Consider the following 22029-nt stretch of genomic DNA (forward strand, 5'->3'; position numbering starts at 1 on the left):
CCGTTGCAGCCAGGGCCACTGTCACTCTCCTCCCTGCTGTCACAGTCAATGCCGGTGCTGGCAAACTGCGCTGTGTCTGTCCATGTACCCCCGGCGCAACTCTCCTCCCCACTGCCACCCTGCATGCCACCGCTGTCAAACCTCAATCTCTCCACCGCTCACCCCACCTTCTCACCGGTGGCGCACTGAGACCAGAGAATCAAGGGTGTTACCGGCCGCAAGGAACAGACATCCTGTGATCCTGTGTGTGCAGTGGGTGGACATCTCCACAAATGCTCGGCTGTGGGGCTGTAGAGGTCTGCTGTCCTGCCCTGCAGCAAAATGCCACATCCGGGTTCACTGAAGTTCCGTCATGCCGCCGATAGTGTAACGGCCGCACTTGTCAATACCACTGCAGTGCCCAGTAATTGAAGGATCCAGTCATACCGGCAATCCATACAGCGCACTTACACATAATCTACCATGTGTCAACCATGGCAGCTGAGGGGGCTGTGGCTTGGGAGTTCCCTGTGACTAACAGCGGCCAACCCATATCTCCACTCATACAACCGGTGGAGACAAAATACACCAGTACCGGTTGAAGGTGCCCACATAGGTAGTGGTAGTGTGCCACACACCATGAGGCAAAACTGAACTTTTTTTCCCCTAGCACCTTGCTGAAGTTTTGTGTCGGGGTTTTTGGATAGCATAGATGAAGTAGATAAATACCATGTGCTTCACTAGTACTTTCTAAATGGCCAAACATATTACAACACAGTGTCACCCTAAAAGTTTAAAATATAATCCTCTAGAAAAGTTTACAAAACTATTTCTAAGGCCTTGAAACTCCATTGAGAGCTTGGAGAAAACATGGAATGGAATTCATTTTTTTCAGAAGTGGTGAGCCTGATACAATTTGCACAACTCAAGTGCTTAAGAACCCAGACAAACATCTAAGAAATTCTGGGCCTTTAGTAAGGTCAGTGTTCATGATCCAACCTTTAGAAAGAGACCAACAGCATGATATCCAATGTAGAGACAAAGTCTAACCAAGAGTAGACCTAAGAGGAGAACACGATGACTCTGAAGCTTCCTGAGGTTAAGCTTTGTGAACCGCCTTGAGTTGAAACTATAAATTCTTGGATGACCAAGGCCATGATTTATCTGGCGTAAAGCTGAAACAGCATTCCATAAAAAGAACATCATATCAACAGGGAAACGTGGTGGTGGTAGTAACAGTAAAGTGATGGTTCAGAGATGCTTGGCTGTTTCAGAGTCATAGCTTGAGTATCTTTCACCTGGATAAAAGGTCCGATTTGCTGCCTTAGCCCTCTATCTAAATGTCTAAGGCAGGGGTGGGCAATTAATTTTCCCATGGGGCCACATGAGAAATTGGAATGGTTTTAGAGGGCCAGACCAACATACGAAGGCTCCATGCACATTGCCTTAATGGGGCTGTATTCCAGCCGCCCGATTTGCGGCCAGAATACGGCCGCCATTGAAAATGAATGGCGCTGTAATACGGCGCGGTGAACACCCGGTGTTTCACCCCGTTTTATGGCGCGGCCCCCGTGTCTGCCAATGGAGAGGGGAGCGATAAGGAGCACTCCCATCTCCACTCAGAAGTTACAGTGGCATCACTTAGGGCTCATGTCCATGGGCAAAATGAGATTTAAAATCCGCACCCCATAGGGATGCATTGACCACCCGCGGGTAGATAAATACCCGCGGATCGTCAATAAAAGGGATTTTAAAAAAAATGGAGCATGAAAAAATCTGGACCATGCTCCATTTTCGTGCGGGTCTCCCGCGGGGTCGGCTCCCGCGGGCTTCTATTGAAGCCTATGGAAGCCGTCCGGATCCGCGGGAGACCTAAAATAGGAATTTCAAGGATTTACTCACCCGCAGCGGGCCGCGAAGCTCTTCTCTTCCTCACGGCCGCATCTCCCTTGCTTCGGCTCGGCGGATGTGCCCGGCGCATGCGCGCGGCACGTCGACGACGTGCCGGCGACGTGCCGCCGGCGTAAGGAATTCATCCGCCGGCCGAAAAAGAAGATCCGGCCGTGAGGAAGAGCAGAGCTTCGCCGCCCGCTACGGATAGGTAAATTCCTTTTTATTGTTATTTTCAGCGCTCACGTCCGCGGGGCAGGAGGGACCCGCTGCAGATTCTACATGTAGAATCCGTAGCGGGGCCGATTTACCCCGTGGACATGACACTCTTTGCGGGCCGGTCCGAGCTATTCAGCGGGCCGGATGTGGCCCGCGGGCCGTGCTTTGCCCAGGTCTGGTCTAAGGCAAGGTAATTGGTCTGTCGATGCAGACCCCCAGGACTCATCACCCAGGACAGATGCCCCAGTTGTGACCCCTCCCCCAACTATGGCCCTGGCCGCAACAACTTGTTCTAATTGACAGAGCCATGAATCCTACTTTACCAAAAAACCATAAATGCGAATGCCTTGGATCGAGGCAATTCTACAAAGAAGGAGGCAGCAAAATTCCTTCCCCAGTACTGAGGGACTGATCCCAGCTATCAGAAAAGCTCAGTTCAACCTGGTATTAATATAGGTCACAAGAGTAATAGAAGTGTTGGATAACATTTTCCTTTAATAAATGAAATGATCATATAAAACTGCATTTTGTGTTTTCAAAAAGTATAAAAATATAGAAGAAATCAGGACCTCATGTGTTATATGAATAATGCAATACGATATACAATGTGGATGTTATTACATGGTACCAGCCTGATGACTGTGTACACTAATCTGTCAGCCCTAGCAGGGAGTCAAAAGACTTATAGAATAAAGCTATCCACAGACTGCCCTCCATATTCATGCACATCTGTCTTAGATACCAGACAACCACATTGTTTATGTACCCTTAAAGGGATTGTCGAAAAAAATGTAACCATCTGGCCATGCACGGAAATAACAAAATTAACCATACTTGCTTCTCTTTGCTTCCCCCCCATTCCGAACACCTGGCATCATGGCGCTGAGGATGTGAGCACTGATGCCAGGAGAACACACAGAAACGCTACAGACTCTGATTGGCTGCAGCAGTCACCTGACTTCCACTGTCAGCAGAGATTGGAATCACTGCAGAAGGCTCTGCGCTGAAGAGAGGCAAGTATGGCTTACTTTGTTATTTTAATGCATGGTAAGCTGGTTAAAAAAATGTTTTCAAAATTGAAGTCGACCCAAAGGGAAGAAACTGCAGATTTGTAACACAATATACATTAGTATTTTTTTAACTGTATGATTTCTGTCTGTTAAATGTCATTTACTAAAGCATGAACAACCCCTTTAAGAGCATTTTATATTGTACATTTACCTCCAAAGTATTAACAGTAGGACCTTCAGTTCACGGCAGTGGTAAGGCTCCAACGCTCAATATTAATATTTGATTCATTTTCATTATTCATGTTCAGCTTTCAACATGTTAGTATGTGAGTGCGGGTCGTCAGATACTTGGCTTTGCCTAACACATTGGGGCACATTTACTAATACTGGCCAGAATGTAACCGGACTGTAGTGTGCATCTTATTTTGGAGGCTGGTTCACCTACTGAAGTAAGCCAGGCCCTACCTGACAACGTTTACCTCTACCTTTATAGTTGGAATAGTGGCAGAAAACCTTTGTAAATCAGTCACACATGGTGAACATTGGAAACCACACTCCTTTATCTGAGAAATACCAACATTTTGTAGATTTCAGAAAAAGTAGCAAAGACCTGATAGATATATTTTCAACTAAAGCGTGTGTAATCCCATTGATACCCATGACCCGATCGGTATAATTTTCTTACAATGACTTCTAAAATGATGTGAAATGTTGATCAGACCTGGTGGAGGCCCCGGTGTTTGCCTTGTATAAGATACATTAAATGTTGGTTCTTCAACAAGCAATGGTGGATACATTCTCCTTCTAATAAAGAATCCTGCTCCGCAACAAAATAGAACTCCCATCATCAGCAGAAACCTAGAGAAGGAGATCAGAATATGTTATTGTGTTAGGGGCTGCTCAGATTTCGACTTTTTTTGCTTAAGTGTGTTTAGCAACTGCGCCACGAAAAGCTCCAGACATATACATTAAATGGAGACCATGATGTATACGCGTAGATGGGATCCAACTGATTGATACATTCTGAGGTTTTTCAATATATGTCCATTAAATAGATAACATAACCCATGAGTGACAGATTCCACTAGGCCATCAAAAGATGACGCTCAAGTGACTTACATCTTACGTCATTTACAGCACAAGATGATCGCTAAAGATGAGCGATCACCTTGCGTTGCCAGCGGAGGATGCAGAAGACAAGCGGGGTGTCCTCACTTGTTTTCTGTATACAGCTGTTCCCCCGCTCCGAGCGCCTAGCTGTTCTACAGCTGAGCGCCGGGAGCGGAGAATGCAGAAGACAAGCGGGTTGTCCACACTTGTCTTCTGCATACAGCTGTTCCCCACTGGGAGGGCCCAGCTGTTATACAGCCGAGCGCTCCCAGCAGAGGATGCAGAAGACAAGCAGGGTGTCCCCACTTGCCTTCTGCATTTAGATGTTTTCTGCACTGAGCGCCCGGCTGTTATACAGCCAAGCGCTCCGTTCCAGGTATGGAGAACAGAGCTGGACCGCTCTGTTCCTCATACCTAGCCTGTTATCAGGGAGCGGGGAGCGGGATACATCTGAAACAATACTATCAGCTGTATCCCGCTGTGAATCCCTGATAAGGCTCATCGTCGTCTTTCAGCACGCTGAAAGACAACGATGAGCGACGGCTGAACGAAAGCTGCACGATGTCAGTGCAGTTACACACAACGATTATCACTCAAAAAACGGCTTTTGAGTGATAATCGTTGTGTCTAAATGGGCCTTAATGAGGAATTGTCCCATTGTACATGCTAAACAAACAAAACACAACTCTAATAGAGACCTTAGGAATTCTCCTTATTTGATACTGACCAAGTTACTTCAAGAAATTGCAGCTATAGGTACCTCTTAATGTGATCCCACATGACATCTCAGTCATATTCAGATGTCTGTAAAGTAATGCTTTGAAAAAGGGTCACAATAGAATTCACATAGGCCTAGCCTAGGGACAGAGGTTAGCTACTGGATTTGAGACTTAAATAGTCCATCTTTAACCAAAATCCAGTGTGGATCCCAGAAGAGGTCATCTGCCAAGACATTCCCAAATATTGTCTTTCTCCGCCATTCATGGAGTTATGTTCTAGATATAGTTATTATAGTAATATATATATGATGGATTTACGTGAGTGCAATGAATTGTCAACTGGCAGAAGGCCATGCAAGAAGGCCCAGTGGGATACCTGGATCAATAGGGAATATGTAAATTAACCTTTGCAGCTAAATTGGGATCTTCTTCTCTACCTTCAGCTTTTGAATGGAGGATCACTTTAAAGGTCTTGGTTTTAAAATGTAATGGGCTATCCTATGGATAGGCTATCAATATCTGATTAGTGTGCTTCAACTCTCGACACCACTGTCAATCAGCTGTTTGAAGAGGCCATGGAACTCATCCAAGCTCTGGAGCTAATTCAGTGCTCACATCAGTTTGTGATCTTGTCCGAACTGAGAATGCCGTACTTTTTATAGCAGCTGTTTTGAGTACCGCAGCGTTGTCCCACTGAAGTGCTTGGACAGCACTGCAGTACTGAGAACAGCCGCTATAAAAGCTGTTGACAAAGGCCACTGTCTGGCCGAAACACGTTCAGCGTTTACCTGTCAGATGTAGGTGTTTTAAGCAATAAAGTTATCCTTTTAATGGTTGAAGCCCTCCTCCATATCCATGGTTCCTCTCATGAAGTTTAGCCGATTGCCAACGGCTACCTGAGGACGGAGCTCCCGCAGGGAAACAGATATTGTGTTTTACCCCTATACCGGAGGCACTGCTGGTGAGGTGAGCCCCTATTCATTCTTTTCCTTTTTTACTTATGGCATTCTCAGTACGACCAATATCACAAGCAATGTAAACATTGAAGAGGCCATAGCACTTGCATGAGCACTGGGACCCCTTGAAGGGTGGCGAGAGTCAGACCCAGGGAAGACGTACTGCCTGTGCAGCAGGTTCAGCTGCACAGGGGCTGAGAAGTGGAAGGGGGACTGCAACCAAATGGTCCCACTCCAACCCACTATTTCACTTACAGTGAAACTTCAGACAGTCTCCAGTAATACAGTCCAGGAGCACTGGAGTAAAAGCCCCTCATCACACACAAACAGGACTTGCTAGACCACTCTCTACAATGACTTCTTGCTCCATCTCTAGGCAAACTGTACTCAGAGCCAGAGAAGTGCAGAGAAGCCAAGTTATGCTCTGTACAGCAAGTCCTATGTGTGTGAATAAGAGGCATCTACAGCTGCTGCTTTATAGAGTTATTGGAGCCGGGGCCCGGCAGTGGGGTAGGATGACACTACTAAGTGGGGCCTCAGAGGGCAGCCCTATAACTAAGTGAGGTCATAGAGGGGGCATTTTAAATAAGTGGGGCCATAGAGGGGGCACTATAAGTGAAGCCATAGAGGGGGCACTATAAATAGGTAGAGCTATAGAGGGAGCACTATAACTAAGTGGGGCCTCAGATAGGGGCTCTGATAGTAAGTGGGGCCACAGAGGTGTCACAGTTAGTATGTGGTATGACAGAGGGTACAATATTAGTTTGCATGGCCAAAGAGGGCGTATTATTACTTTTTAGGGTCACAGTGGATGCACTAGTACTATTGGGGGTACTAAGAGGTTCATTGCGCACAGTGGCAGGATGGGGAGACTGTGCAGAAATTTGGCAGTTTAATGAGTAAAATGAAAGCGGACAACCCCAGTTAGAGAAAATGCGACCTCTGATCACTGGAGGTAATGCACTGTAACCACTATCACTGTGTAGAACTGGTATTAGCTCTATATACAATATCTGCTTATACCATAACGTGATTATAGTCACTGATCAATATATTTGAGTAATTCTTCAACCTACCAGAAATACCATAGCCGCTGGATGGAGAGCGCTCGTACACAGCATCTTGATCCACAGCAGTCCTCATATGCTCGGCATCTACAATAGCAGTATACTGTATGATTAGCAATACAGACATACATATTATATAGTTATTAAAAGAGAGACAAAGTACTAAAACATATTCCATGACTTCTTTAACGAAATGTCAAACAGCAGGGAACCTGCCGAAATAAAAAAGATCAGGAATATTCACCTATTAAAGGGGTTTTCCAGGTAGAGCCCGCTAGGATACACAACGGATTCGGAGCTGAAGCACTGCTCTATCCTCTGTGTAGTGAAATCTATTGATTTCAATGAGAGCTGCGCCTGCAGTTATGAGTACTGGCCACTAGTCGGGCTGGAGCAGCGCTTCTGCTCTGACCCCGATGTATCCCGGAAAACCCCTTTAAATCCCTTACTGCTCCAGCATCACTGGTATGATGGTCTCCAACAGTACTTTGTTGCAGCAATGACATACTATACACCTAGGGGACAGCTGCAGCCAATCAGTGGACTCAGGGGTGATGCCTGCATGTATGGCATGAGGCTGCGGAGGCCTGTGATTAGCGGCAGGTGGCACATGGCACATGAGTGACACGGGCACATCTGATGATCAAATAATGGGCAATCGTTAGCATCCCCCTTGATAGTAAGCTTGCATTTACATCTTAGTTGTATGGAAAATGTATAACATCCCATGACTCATAAAGTTCTAGGACTTCTGGTATTATGGCAGAACTAACATACTAGTCGCTAGGGGTCAAAGTGATATAAAGCTTTGAACCTGCAACTGGGACTACTTCTTGCACCTTATGGTGAGTTGTGAAATGCGCTGCAGTGAAGTGTACAGCGAGGGCTAATTGTGGTCGCATTGGCTACACAAGTGTGACGTGAATGCACAAGCATCAACTGCACCAACTGTCTTGGCTCCGTCTGTCTACTGCCGCGCCATTCTAACACCCACCCCTGCATCACAGGCTCACTAATGCCCTAGAAATGATTATTGTGATCACAGTCAATCAGGGAGTCCTACAATATTCTGTTTAATTCAGTTGTCCCATGCAGTTAAAGGGATTGTCCAGTTACACATCCACTTTAAAAAAATAGGGGCAATTGACTTAAAACAGTAGGGTACCCAATGCAGAAGCCCCATGATTCTCCTGGTCTCTGTTGACAGCAGAAGTCAAGTGACCACTGCCTGCCAATCAGAGGCTACAGCATCACCATTCTGAACTCCTGGCATCATGGTACCCAGGATGTGAGCACTGATGCCAGGAGAACAGGCAGTGATGCTGCGGACTCTGATTGGCAGGCAGTGATCACCTGACTTCCGCTGTCAACAGAGGCTGGGAGAATTGTGGGGCTGCGGCACTGGATCCCCAACACTGAGGACCCTTTGTTTTCCCTTTAACAGAGACTGTAACCAATACGCAGCATCCCCTCTTTACAGACTGTTTACTCCTACTAGTAACTGCTGATTTCTGTGCCTTTAATAAACTTCGTAACTGTCAAAATTTGTACCCATTTTTCTTGCATCCAATAAAAGGCTAAACACACCCTTTGGGGCAACTCTTTTGGTAAAACGCATGTTTTTTGGGCTGAAAATCATTGTTATAACAGGGTTTAATTTAAAATGGTGCAGCATTTGGTTTCTGCAACTTCTACAGATCATTGTCCATAGCAAGCTGCAGAAAGCCTTTTCCTTCAGATGTGTCTGTGCTGCACGGGAGGTTTCACCACTTATCTCCCCTGTCTGAATGTCCCATCAGCTGATTTATGACCGCAGTGAAGATAAATGTTGTTGTGGTCATAGATAGAAGAACTAAGCTGTCAGACAAGTTCCAGGACTTAGGGCTGTTTCACATGAGCGTAAATACACTGCGTATTACACGTGTATTTTTACGTACGTAGTATGCAGTGAATAGAGCCCATTGGTGCGTGAGAAGGGGCAGCACGTCTTAGTGCGTATTATGCACCGTAATAGCCATTAAACTTAGGAAACCTGTAAACTCCTGTTAGTCCCGAGCAGGGATGAACGGAATCTCCAGCAGTGATGAAGGGAACGTCTTCCAGGGACTCCCTTCATCTCCCTGGGGGTTCCCTTCATTGCAGGGATGAGGGACCCTCCTCGGAGGCTTCCCTGCCCTTTCCCGGGAAGTCCCCTCATCCCCGCGATAAAGGGAACCCCCAGAGAGATGAAGGGAAGCCCCGGGCAGTTCCTTCATATCTCTCTCTATCTCCAGTAAAGGGAAACCCCGCCGCAGGGATGAAGTTGGTTCCCCCAGGGCTTCCCTTCATCGCTGGGAACTCCCTTCATCTCAGTGGCGATGGAGGAGTTCCCCTGCAGGGAAGAAGAAAGGATTTGCTACTGCAAGGGAATCCCTTCTTCTCCCTTTGCCAACAGCAGCATGTTCTATTCTACTGCGTATATACGTGCGATAGAGCCCATTGTTCTCTACGGGTGTGTATATACCCACAGCCCATATACAATTACATTGTCATGCAGAGTACAATTTCGCTGACTTACGCGGCAGTATGCCAAGCCACCACCATCTTCACAGGTTTTACTCTTACGGCCGTGTGAGCCCGGCCTTGGGCTGCTCTCACACAGCCCGCGTTGTACAGCGATTAACGCAGCGCTTCAAAGGCCACACTAACCGCGGTACAACACTCTCATTGATTTCAACGTCGCGATTTTTGCATTAACTAATTAAAAACTGCACCGTCTGAATAGACCCTTAACAGTTGTTTCACACAGGTTGAATTTTTCTGCATTCTGCCCACAAATAAGGACCTCAGGTTCCACTACGTATCACATGCTGTATCCAAGTCAAAGATGGTTCAACAGGGTACTAGAGCCTCCATGCCCGCCCGTACCACATCTTGAATACAAGCTGGAGGCGGTACAATGGGCTACTAGAGCCCCCATGCCTAACTGTATCACATCTTGCATCCAAGCTAGAGGTGGGACAACAGGGTACTAGAGCCTCCATGCCCATATTACAATTTATATCCAAGCTAAAGGCAGTACAACAGGGTACTAGAGCCTTCATGCCTACCTCTATCACATCTTGTATCCAAGCTAGAATTGGTACAACAGGGTACTAGAGCCTCCATGCCTGCCCGTATCACATCTGGTATCCAAGATAGAGGTGGTACAACAGGGTGCTAGAGCCTAGAACCAGCCTGGGATAAACACATAATAACTAAAGATGAGCGAACACCAAAATGTTCGGGTTCACGTTATTCGAAACGAACTTCCCACGATGTTCGGGTGTTCGTTTCGAATAACGAACCCCATTGAAGTCAATGGGCGACCGGAACATTTTTGTATTTCGCCGATGCTCGCTAAGGTTTTCATGTGTGAAAATCTTGGCAATTCAAGAAAGTGATGGGAACGACACAGCAACGGATAGGGCAGGCGAGGGGCTACATGTTGGGCTGCATCTCAAGTTCACAGGTCCCACTATTAGGGCTCATGTCCACGGGGAAAAGAAGAATTAAAATCCGCAGCGGATTTTAACTCTTCTCCCGCGCGCGGATCCGCACCCCATAGGGATGCATTGACCACCCGCGGGTAGATAAATACCTGCGGATGGTCAATAAAAGTGATTTAAAAAAAAATGGAGCATGAAAAAATCTGGACCATGCTCCATTTTCATGCGGGTCTCCCGCGGGCTTCTATTGAAGCCTATGGAAGCCGTCCGGATCCGCGGGACACAAAAATCATATTTTACTTACCCGCTCCGTTTCTTCTCTTCGGCGCCGCGCCATCTTCTCTCCGACGCGGCCGGATCATTTTGCTTCGGCCCGGCGCATGCGCGGGGCACGTCACCGACGTCATCATGCACATCCGCCGAGCCGAAGAATGAAGATCCGGCCGCGACGAGAGAAGATGACGCCGCCGCGAAGAGAAGAAACGGAGCGGATGGGAGGTGAGTTTATTCTAATTTATTCTTATTTTCAGCGCTCATGTCCGCGGGGCAGGAGGGACCCGCTGCAGAGGCCTTAAGCCAATCAGAGACAGCCCTCACTCACCCATTCATGAATTCATGAATGGGTGTGAGTGAGGGCTGGCCTCTGATTGGTCAGGCTGTGACCAATCAGAGGCATCTTATTCAGCAGGCGGGGATTTTAAATCCCCGGCTGCTGAATACTACTCACAGCTGTTCAGAGCAGTTCAGGAGAACTGCAGCCTGCCGCGCTGAACTCCGTCTGCTGGCACCAGGTGAGTATATATATATTTTTTATTTTTACACATTTCTGGATGAATTGCAGGGAAGGGCTTATATATTTAAGCCCTTTCCGACAATTCATCCCGGGATCGCCGGCAGCCCATTGCATTCAGTGGAGTCAGCTGTATTGCCGGTTCCATTGAATTCAATGGGCAAACATCGTTCTTCTCTGTCACAGCTGTTACAGCTGTGGCAGAGAAGAAGGATTTGTCTTCTATATGTTCTCAATGGGGTTGGCGCTGCTGCCGCCGGCCCCATTGAGCGCATATAGAAAAGATTTCTCAGGGAAGAAAGTTAAAGTAACCCGAACATCCGAACATCGTGTGGTGTTCGTTACGAATAACGAACATCCCGAACACCCTAATATTCGCCCGAGCATCAAGCTCGGACGAGTACGTTCGCTCATCTCTAATAATAACATAACATACTATGTTACTATGTAACAGTATCCATATGAATGGGGCTATGATGAGACAACTCCTTTAAGTCCTTCTAAAAACAGGAAAACCTGCACAAGATGTTGGTATCACTTTACGGCCTCATATACATGAGTGTTGCAACCAATGGAGAATAGCCATGATCGAGTCCTGAAATTAATTAGTGTTTTCTCATCCATTCATATGGGTGTATTGCAGGGAAAAAAAAACACTGCAGCGCGTAACTCCGGCGGTCAGCAGAAGTTCTCATAATCATCTCTAATGCTTAAATACAGGCAGCTGTCTTCTCTCCCGAGTGCTGGAGGTAGGAAAACTCCCTTCCTCTCACTTTTACTCCAGCTCACATAGGAGTCTATGAGAGCCTCTTGCATTTTTCGTCAAAAGATAGGTCAAGACCTATCTTTTGACGCAGCATGAAAAATTGGCGACCGAAAAGGGTCGTCAATTTTGCAATTTAACAATGCGATTTTTTCAAGCCTCCAAAAATCGACCATGCGAATGAATGCATTGGAATCCATTGGTTCACACAGTCGTGATTTTCAGCCAACGTTTTATCGCGGCAAAATAGCCTTGTAAGAACGCTCGTTGTGGCAAGACAAGATCTCCTATTCATATGTCCTATTAGAGCACATGAACATCGTAGACAGTGCTCTTCCGTAAGGGTGACTCCCGTGTGTCGTCCTTATAATTACAGAGTGGCTGTAGCTTCCCCCAGCAATATCAGCTGTTTGTACCAGGAGAGGGACGTTATGCGATCGCCCAGGTTCCACATCCTAAAAAGGATTGTGCATGTTAGCACAACCTTCAACATTAGACAATCCTTTTCTTCACAAGCATGCAAACTTTCCATATTAAGATGAAGGAATCTAAAATCCTGTTATTGGTATAGCGTCAACTTATTCTGCAGCACTTTTGGGTAATTTATTTATCCCCCCCACCACCAAGCTGACTTTGGAAGGATGGAGGGCTGACTCAACCTTGAGCTGGCTACCTGAACCATGGTGGGATTGAGCTTGCAACCTTCAGGTCATGAGCGAGAATTTAGGACTGCATTTCTGCTGCCTTAGCAGTCTGCGCCACACGAGTCTTGACTTCTTCCCTCCTCCAAAAATCATTACTGACCTCATGTCTGATGTTACCCAGATGACAAGCCTCGCAAGTGTGAAGCCCAAAGTAGGCTTTCAATTCTTTCTAGCAGCTAAATTGTTAATAAAGTTCTCATCCGTCTGTCTGTCCATCTTGATTCCCATGTTGCGTGCGTCTACCAAGCACTACTGTTACAGTATATCTGCCGGGTTAATGTAGCATGGAGGGCCATAAATAACTCAGGACACTTCCATCCACTACTGCAAGTCCTGCTCATTCATGCATCCCGTGTGGATATTTCCCAGCACTCTGCAGCAAGCTTTCATGCTGCTGTGATTTCCGAGGTATACCACTCTAGAAGAATCATATGGGTCCATGCACCTGGCGAAGCCAAGTGCACAGGTGCCATACGGAGACACGTGGGAGGGGGGAGTTCCTTAAGACGTCTGCTTCAAACACTGACATTAATACGTAGGCTAATTTCACACAGGCGACCGTGAAATTCACAGCAAAATTGCATCTCAGATCCCATCGCTGCCGCCCGTGAGAAAAACATGCAATTTTTTTTATCGCAAAAGTCAATAGGGCTTTCTAATGTTAAAATCGCATCACATTGCTATGTGATAAAAAGAAGGCTACATAGGGAAAGGCGCAATTGTCTCGCATGTTTTTTTTGTGCGGTTTTACCACAAATTTAAAGCACAAAAGTCAATAGGGCTTTCTAATGTTAAAAACGCATCACACGAAAATGAGGAGATAAAAGAAAAAACTAAACGCAGTACGATACGACAGGGTGGATTTTTTTTCTTGCAACATCGCAGGAGTGAAAACATCGCAAATGTGAAGGAAACCATTAAAAATCATTGGCTTCATAATTCTGTGAAGGCGCCCTTAGGTACCCTTTTTTCATGTCATTTTGACGCGTTTTTTAATGCGAAAATCAATAGGATATTCTAATGTTAAAAACGCGTCGCACGGAAATTGCAATGCGAAACATTGACTTTCGTATTAAGAAAACGCAGCAAAATCGCATTAAAAAACTGCGCAAGAAAACGTGTGTAGAAGCCCTTGGGGCTTAAACAGATGAGAGTGATTTACCCCTATTATGCAGTCGTGAAAGTCCATGATTTCAATGGTTGCGTTTTCACTCGCGGTATTCTCACCTGTTAATAGTACGGGTGAGAACAGACAGGACTTGCCCCATCTTCCACACATGTAGTTCATACTACAGGCAGGATGATCTTCACGCTTTTTTTTTTCAAACTTGCGCACTATAGCGTGAAGTTTGAATGGTCCAAAAAAAAACAAACAAACCCCAGTTCGTGCACAACTACGCTCTGTAGCGGCAAGCATATGCCCATCTGTTTAACTTATTTGAGCAGTTTCCGGAGCTATTTCATGGGCCGTGTATGGAAGGGTTATTTGGTGAATGAGAGCTCTGCGTCATCCAACCAGCGCTCGGGGCCGCAGCATGCTGACGGCTTTTCTTTGCCCAAGTGGAATCCGATTAAAAAGCAGACTCCACAAGGACGCCATACAGACCCATATTACTCAGAATATGGTTATTACAGCACGCAATATTGGAGGAGTCCGCAGCGATTCTCTCAAACATTCCTCAATAACTGTTGATTGTTGTATGGTTCCCTATGTACGATGACAATGAGCGGGCAGTAGGCACAATGTACAGCCAAACAGCCGTCTGCCTCAGCATGCCGCAAACTTGTACTCAGTCGAACAGCGTTTGCTCATTATCCGTGAATACTGGCAAACAGGGTCCTTTAAACAAGGTCAAAGGACATTTTGGACTAAGTAGGGTGAAGGAAGTGCGCCAACAACATCGTGTAGCTACAAATTAAGAGGTTACATACAACAAGATGGCGCAACGTACCGCAACCTAATATACAGCATGATTGTAGCGTCACATGGTGCAGCGAGCTGTGCCTCTTATGCATTTATATTCGTGCGTACTGGGGATACTATTTATTTAAATCTGTTTTCACTCATTTTTTTCCAGTTTTTTTTTCTATTAGGGGTGCAGCTAAAAAGGATTTTTAAATTTATAGTTTATTTATAAAATTATTATATTTGCAGTAAAATAAAGTACAGTAATTGGGTTCCTTATTTTGTTTTGGATGGTTTGATAGGATATTTGTATAGTCTTGGACTACAGGGTCCATATTGCAACTGTTTTAGTTGTCAGTCGGTCACTTTCTTTTTTATATATGTATTTATTTTATAATTTTTTTTAAACTTATTTTTGTAACTATTGTTTTTTCCATCTTTGTCCCCCATGACATCATGTAAGACCTCTGGGGGTCATTCCCATGGTCTTTTTTTTAATGTCACACTTTTCCACTGTAGCTGGGGCATCCATAGGAGCTGCACACATAGGAGCCCCAGTTACATAGGAAAATATCCCCCTAGTTTGGCAGTAGTCACTAACAGAGTTTATCTGGGTCTGTTAGGACCCTGCAGCTCTGCCGTGGCAGGGGAAACCTGGCGGTCAGGCAATCGCTAGGTTGAATAGCAGAAGCTGCACTTCTGCTTTCTATATTTTCTACACAGTGCTCATTGAGTGCTATGCAACCTGCACAAGAGAGGGCAGAAGTGGTTAAAAAACGCTTCCGCCTCCTCTGCTGGGTCCTCCACCATTGCAGGAACTTTAATCACGTGCGATATTTTTATTATCGGCCAGGATTAATGCCCAGGCCGAGTGCTGTAAACTTAGGTCCCCTGCACATGGGCAGAAATTCCGCGGCGGGATTACCCACAGAATTTGTGCTCGTGGAAGCTGCCATAAAATTGCGTTAGAAAACGCAATCCTATGCAGATGTCCACAATTTGTCCGCACGGAAAACAAATTGAGGCATGCGCTCTCCAGCTGCTGGCTCCGCTCTGCGCATGCATTGGTGCCTGCAAGGGCTCGGGTCGGGTATTGCTATGAGAATTCTCATAACGGGATCCGACCCGGCCATCTGCAGGCGACCTTACTGGGACCATATCGGGTTAATAAAAATCTGTGGCCGCCAAGTGGCATTTGCTTGTTAAATTAAAATAAATCTTGGTATTTGTATATTATTCTGTAACACTTTCAGGTAATTTATTTATTACCCCCCACCAAGCTGGATTTTACCAAAATCAAAAGAATGGAAGGCTGAGTCAACTTTGAGTGGCTGCCTGAACCATGCGGGGATTGAACCTGCAACCTTTAGGTCGAGAGCAAGAGCTTAAGACTGCATTCCTGCTGCCTTAACACTTTGTACCACATAAGGCTCTACTGATCTGGATAATATTTTCCTCCAGCAGGTTTCAGGGTATTCTGTAGGTTCCAAATTGTATAGTGTGCACACATAATGAAAGAAAGCAGTTCAGACACAAGTCATCAGCCTTGAATCCTGACCAGCTCTGCCTTATGATCTTCAGAGTCCTATCTTTATTGAAACACATGATACCTGCCCTTTTTGGGCGTGCAACAGATTACATCAGTAACATATAGGATTCTCATTTGTCGGATCATATAGAATCCCCCCTCCTTCCTGCCCACCTTCTCTCAAGTACAGTGTATAAGCAAGCCTTTGTTTTATCAACATGTGGCCAGGCTGAAGGAATTTCCTTTGTTGGAGAAGTTGGAGGGTGGGGGCTTGATACTCTTCTTCAGTATTGGAATGTGACTTAACTCTTTAAGAAGCTGCTTGTGGAACTTTGTGCCAAGTCAACATTATACACCACACACACATCTTTCACCATGCCATTGTCCAGCAATTACTATAATAAGATTATGCAACCATTAGCCTCTAAGAGTTAAAGGGGTTGTCTCGCGAAATCAAGTGGGGTTATACACTTCTGTATGGCCATATTAATGCACTTTGTAATATACATCGTGCATTAAATATGAGCCATACAGAAGTTATTCACTTACCTGCTCCGTTGCTGGCGTCCTCGTCTCCATGGTTCCGTCTAATTTCGCTGGCGGCTTGCTTTTTTAGACGCGCTTGCGCAGTCCGGTCTTCTGCTCTGAGCACGATCCGCTTCAGCGTGCTCGCCGCTACAGCTCTTCTGCGCATGCGCAGACGAGCTGGAACTTCTCGGGAGCGCGCTGGACTGGCCATTCTGCTACCATCCTCTGTTAGAGGAAGGTGCAGAAACTTGAGCCGCCCAGTAGCCCAGCCGAGAAGCCGCCCAGCCGTGCCGAGAAGCCGCCCAGCCGTGCCGAGAAGCCGCCCAGCCGCCCAGGTAAGTGATGGGTGACGGACTTACGGGGGTGACGAGTGACGGACTGCCGCTGTGGCCCCGGAGCCTACCGCTGGGCCCCGGGGCCTACCGCTGTGGCGCCGGGGCCTAGCGCGGGGGAGCCGGGGCCTAGCGCGGGGGAGCCGGGGCCTAGCGCGGGGGAGCCGGGGCCTAGCGCGGGGGAGCCGGGGCCTAGCGTCGGTTACCTGCTGCCTGGCGGTGGGTGACTGTGGCGCAAGAGCGTGTGCCGTGGTCGGCGGCCGCGGTGGGTCCGGTTGGCGGCTGCGGGGCGTCTGGTTGTCAGGGAGACACAGCTGGTAGCGTCTCGGGAGCGCGCACGTCGGGCTACAGCAAGCGACGGGAAAAGAGTCGGCGGCCATCTTGGGGAAACTTTTTATAAGTTGCTGAAACGCTGGAACTGTAAGTAGAAACCGGCTAGAAAAGTCATTTACAGGGGGGCTTAGTAATGTATGCTTAATAAAGGGGGACTGGGCAAAAAAAAAATTTCACTGCTTCCTCAAGACAACCCCTTTAAAGTCACTACAGCTGCGTAATACATCTAGTTTATTACTAGAGATGAGCGAACGCGTTCGTCCGAGCTTGATATTCGTGCGAATATTAGGGTGTTCGGGATGTTCGTTATTCGTAACGAACACCATGCGGTGTTCTGGTTACTTTCACTTCCTTCCCTGAGACGTTAGCGCGCTTTTCTGGCCAATTGAAAGACAGGGAAGGCATTACAACTTCCCCCTGCAACGTTTAAGCCCTATACCACCAGCCTGCTGTGAGTGGCTGGCGAGATCAGGTGTTCGCCTAATATAAAAGTCGGCCCCTCCCGCGGCTCGCCTCAGATGCCTGGTGAGTTAGATGAGGGACAGTGCTGTTTATACCGGAGCTGCTGTAGGGAAAGAATTGGTAGTTAGTGTAGGCTTCAAGACCCCCCAAAGGTCCTTATTAGGGCCACTGATAGCTGTGTGTTGGCTGCTGTTAGCAGTGGCATTTTTTTTTTCTCAAAATCGGCTCTGCAGAGCGTTGCACCTGGCATTAGGGACAGAAGTGCTGCATAGGCAGGGAGAGTGTTAGGAGTGAGTGTAGCCTTCAAGAACCTCAACGGTCCTTTCTAGGGCCATATTTATCCGTGTGCAGTACTGTCCAGGCTGCTGTTAGCTGTGCTGCATTTTTTTTGGGCTTCTCAAAATCGCCTCTGCAGAGCATTCCACCCTCCATTGATACTGCAGGGAAAGAATTGTATAGGCAGGGCCACAACACAGTTATTATTCATAGAATATACGCAGTGCTGCCTTTTGGTGGAAAAACAAGTGAAAACAAATCTATTTGTCCAGCCTGTGTCCGTCCTTACGGGCGGTGGACACGTGTGAGCTGCGTGAAAAACATTGCTAAATCATACGCAGCCAGCTACGCTTTACTGCTGGCTTCGCCATTTGCTTTCCTTAAAGGGGTTGTCTCGCGAAAGCAAGTGGGTCTATACACTTCTGTATGGCCATATTAATGCACTTTGTAATATACATCGTGCATTAAATATGAGCCATACAGAAGTTATTCACTTACCTGCTCCGTTGCTAGCGTCCCCGTCGCCATGGTTCCGTCTAATTTCGGTGTCTTCTTGCCTTTTTAGACGCGCTTGCGCAGATCCGTCTTCTCCCTTCTTCTCCCTTCGGCTCCGCTCGGCAGCATCGGCGTTTTGGCTCCGCCCCCTTGTACGCATCATCACGTAGCTCCGCCCCATGACGTGTGCCGGTTCCAGCCTCCTGATTGGCTGGAATCGGCACATGACGGGGGCGGAGCTACGCGATGACGCGAAAAGGGGGCGGAGCCAAAACGCCGATGCTTCCAAGACCAGCCGAAGGGAGAAGATGCATCTGCGCAAGCGCGTCTAAAAAAGCAAGAAGACACCGAAGTTAGACGGAACCATGGCAACGGGGACGCTAGCAACGGAGCAGGTAAGTGAATAACTTCTGTATGGCTCATATTTAATGCACGATGTATATTACAAAGTGCATTAAAGGGGTTGTCCCGAGGCAGCAAGTGGGTCTGTACACTTCTGCATGGCCATAATAATGCACTTTGTAATGTACATTGTGCATTAATTATGAGCCATGCAGAAGTTATAAAAAGTTTTATACTTACCTGTTCCGTTGCTGGCGTCCTCGTCTCCATGGTGCCGACTAATTTTCGCCCTCCGATGGCCAAATTAGCCGCGCTTGCGCAGTCCGGGTCTTCTGCAGTCTTCTATGGGGCTCCGTGTAGCTCCGTGTAGCTCCGCCCCGTCACGTGCCGATTCCAGCCAATCAGGAGGCTGGAATCGGCAGTGGACCGCACAGAAGAGCTGCGGTCCACGGAGGAAGAGGCCATCTTCAGCGGTGAGTAGAGAAGTCACCGGAGCGCGGGGATTCAGGTAAGCGCTCCGGTGAGCTTTCTTTACCTCCCTGCATCGGGGTTGTCTCGCGCCGAACGGGGGGGGGGGTTGAAAAAAAAAAAAACCCGTTTCGGCGCGGGACAACCCCTTTAATATGGCCATACAGAAGTGTATAGACCCACTTGCTGCCGCGAGACAACCCCTTTAATTGGGAAAAAAAATACCTGCTCTGCCAGAGTTATAATAACTCTGCTACCCTCACGTTCTGTGACACATTAGCAGGGACACAGCACAGTTATTAAACTTCTCATGTTCATTGAATATACGCAGTGCTGCCTTTTGGTGGAAAAACAAGTGAAAACAAATCTATTTGTCCAGCCTCTGTCCGTCCTTACGGGCGGTGGACACGTGTGAGCTGCGTGAAAAACATTGCTAAATCATACGCACCCAGCTACGCTTTACTGCTGGCTTCGCCATTTGCTTTCCTTAATTGGGAAAAAAAATACCTGCTCTGCCAGAGTTATAATAACTCTGCTACCCTCACGTTCTGTGACACATTAGCAGGGACACAGCACAGTTATTAAACTTAGATTATTCATTCACTAGAGGCAGTGGGGCCTTTCGTTTTCCAAAAAGGGAAAAAATTATATTTGGCCTGCAGTCTTGCGCCAATTTATTTCCTGCCTGTGAAATCAAATCACTGGTAATACAGCATGCTGAGGGGTAGGGGTAGGCCTAGAGGACGTGGACGCGGCCGAGGACGCGGAGGGCCAAGTCAGGGTGTGGGCACAGGCCGAGCTCCTGATCCCGGTGTGTCGCAGCCGACTGCTGCGCGATTAGGAGAGAGGCACGTTTCTGGCGTCCCCACATTCATCGCCCAATTAATGGGTCCACGCGGGAGACGGTTATTAGAAAATGAGCAGTGTGAGCAGGTCCTGTCCTGGATGGCAGAAAGTGCTTCGAGCAACCTATCGTCAACACGCAGTTCTGCGCCGTCCACTGCTGCAAATCCGAATCCTCTGTCTGCTGCTCCTCCTTCCTCCCAGCCTCCTCACACCACTACAATGACACCTGCTCAGGAGCGGGAACACTCCCAGGAACTGTTCTCGGGCCCCTGCTTAGATTGGGCAGCAGCGGTTCCTCTCCCACCAGAGGAGTTTATCGTCACTGATGCCCAACCATTCGAAAGTTCCCGGGGTCCGGGGGAAGAGGCTGGGGACTTCCGCCAACTGTCTCAACAACTTTCTGTGGGTGAGGAGGACGATGACGATCAGACACAGTTGTCTTGCAGTGAGGTAGTAGTAAGGGCAGTAAGTCCAAGGGAGCAGCGCACAGAGGATTCGGAGGAAGAGCAGCAGGACGATGAGGTGACTGACCCCACCTGGTGTGCAACGCTTACTCAGGAGGACAGGTCTTCAGAGGGGGAGTCAAGGGCATCAGCAGGGCAGGTTGCAAGAGGCAGTGCGGTGGCCAGGGCCAGGGGTAGAGGCAGGGCCAGACCGAATAATCCACCAAGTGTTTCCCAAAGCGCCCCCTCGCGCCATGCCACCCTGCAGAGGCCGAGGTGCTCTAAGGTCTGGCAGTTTTTCACAGAGACGCCTGACGACCGACGAACAGTGGTGTGCAACCTTTGTTGCGCAAAGCTCAGCCGGGGAGCCAACACCAACAGCCTCACCACCACCACCATGCGCAGACATATGATGGCCAAGCACCCCACAAGGTGGGACGAAGGCCGTTCACCGCCTCCGGTTTGCACCCCTGCCTCTCCCCCTGTGCCCCAACCTGCCACTGAGATGCAACCCCCCTCTCAGGACACAGGCACTACCGCCTCATGGCCTGCACCCACACCCTCATCTCTGCTGTCCTCGGCCCCATCCAGCAGTGTAGTTCAGCGCACCGTTCAGCCGTCGCTTGCGCAAGTGTTCGAGCGCAAGCGCAAGTACGCCGCCACGCACCCGCACGCTCAAACGTTAACCGTCCGCATAGCAAAATTCATCAGCCTTGAGATGCTGCCGTATAGGGTTGTGGAAACTGAGTCCTTCAAAAGTATCATGGAGGCGGCGGCCCCGCGCTACTCAGTTCCCAGTCGCCACTACTTTTCCCGATGTGCCGTCCCAGCCCTGCACGACCACGTCTCCCGCAACATTGTGCGCGCCCTCACCAACGCGGTTACTGCCACGGTCCACTTAACTACGGACACGTGGACAAGCACAGGCGGGCAGGGCCACTACATCTCCCTGACGGCACATTGGGTGAATTTAGTGGAGGCTGGGACAGAGTCAGAGCCTGGGACCGCTCACGTCCTACCCACCCCCAGAATTGCGGGCCCCAGCTCAGTGGTGGTATCTGCGGAGGTGTATGCTTCCTCCACTAAAGCACCCTCCTCCTCCTCCTCCTCTGTCTCGCAATCAAGATGTGTTAGCAGCAGCATGTCGCCAGCAGTCGGTGTCGCGCGGTGTGGCAGCACAGCAGTGGGCAAGCGTCAGCAGGCCGTGCTGAAACTACTCAGCTTAGGCGATAAGAGGCACACGGCCCACGAACTGCTGCAGGGTCTGACAGAGCAGACCGACCGCTGGCTTGCGCCGCTGAGCCTCCAACCGGGCATGGTCGTGTGTGACAACGGGCGTAACCTGGTGGCGGCTCTGCAGCTTGGCAGCCTCACGCACGTGCCATGCCTGGCCCAC

General features: G+C 48.2%; 1 protein-coding gene across 1 annotated transcript in view; it reads right to left on the reverse strand.

Annotated features, from left to right (window-relative positions):
• Positions 1–22029, reverse strand: part of LOC136590988 (WW domain binding protein VOPP1) — a 165042-nt gene that overhangs the window by 4433 nt on the left and 138580 nt on the right. The window contains exons 3-4 of the mRNA XM_066588450.1: positions 6960–7037; positions 3820–3956 (exon numbers count right to left, since the gene is read on the reverse strand). Of these exons, the coding sequence (XP_066444547.1) occupies positions 3820–3956; positions 6960–7037 (215 nt within the window). The remainder of the gene's footprint in view (positions 1–3819; positions 3957–6959; positions 7038–22029) is intronic.

This window comes from Eleutherodactylus coqui, unplaced genomic scaffold (assembly GCF_035609145.1).
Source record: "Eleutherodactylus coqui strain aEleCoq1 unplaced genomic scaffold, aEleCoq1.hap1 HAP1_SCAFFOLD_26, whole genome shotgun sequence".
Classification (NCBI taxonomy): Eukaryota; Metazoa; Chordata; class Amphibia; order Anura; family Eleutherodactylidae; genus Eleutherodactylus; species Eleutherodactylus coqui.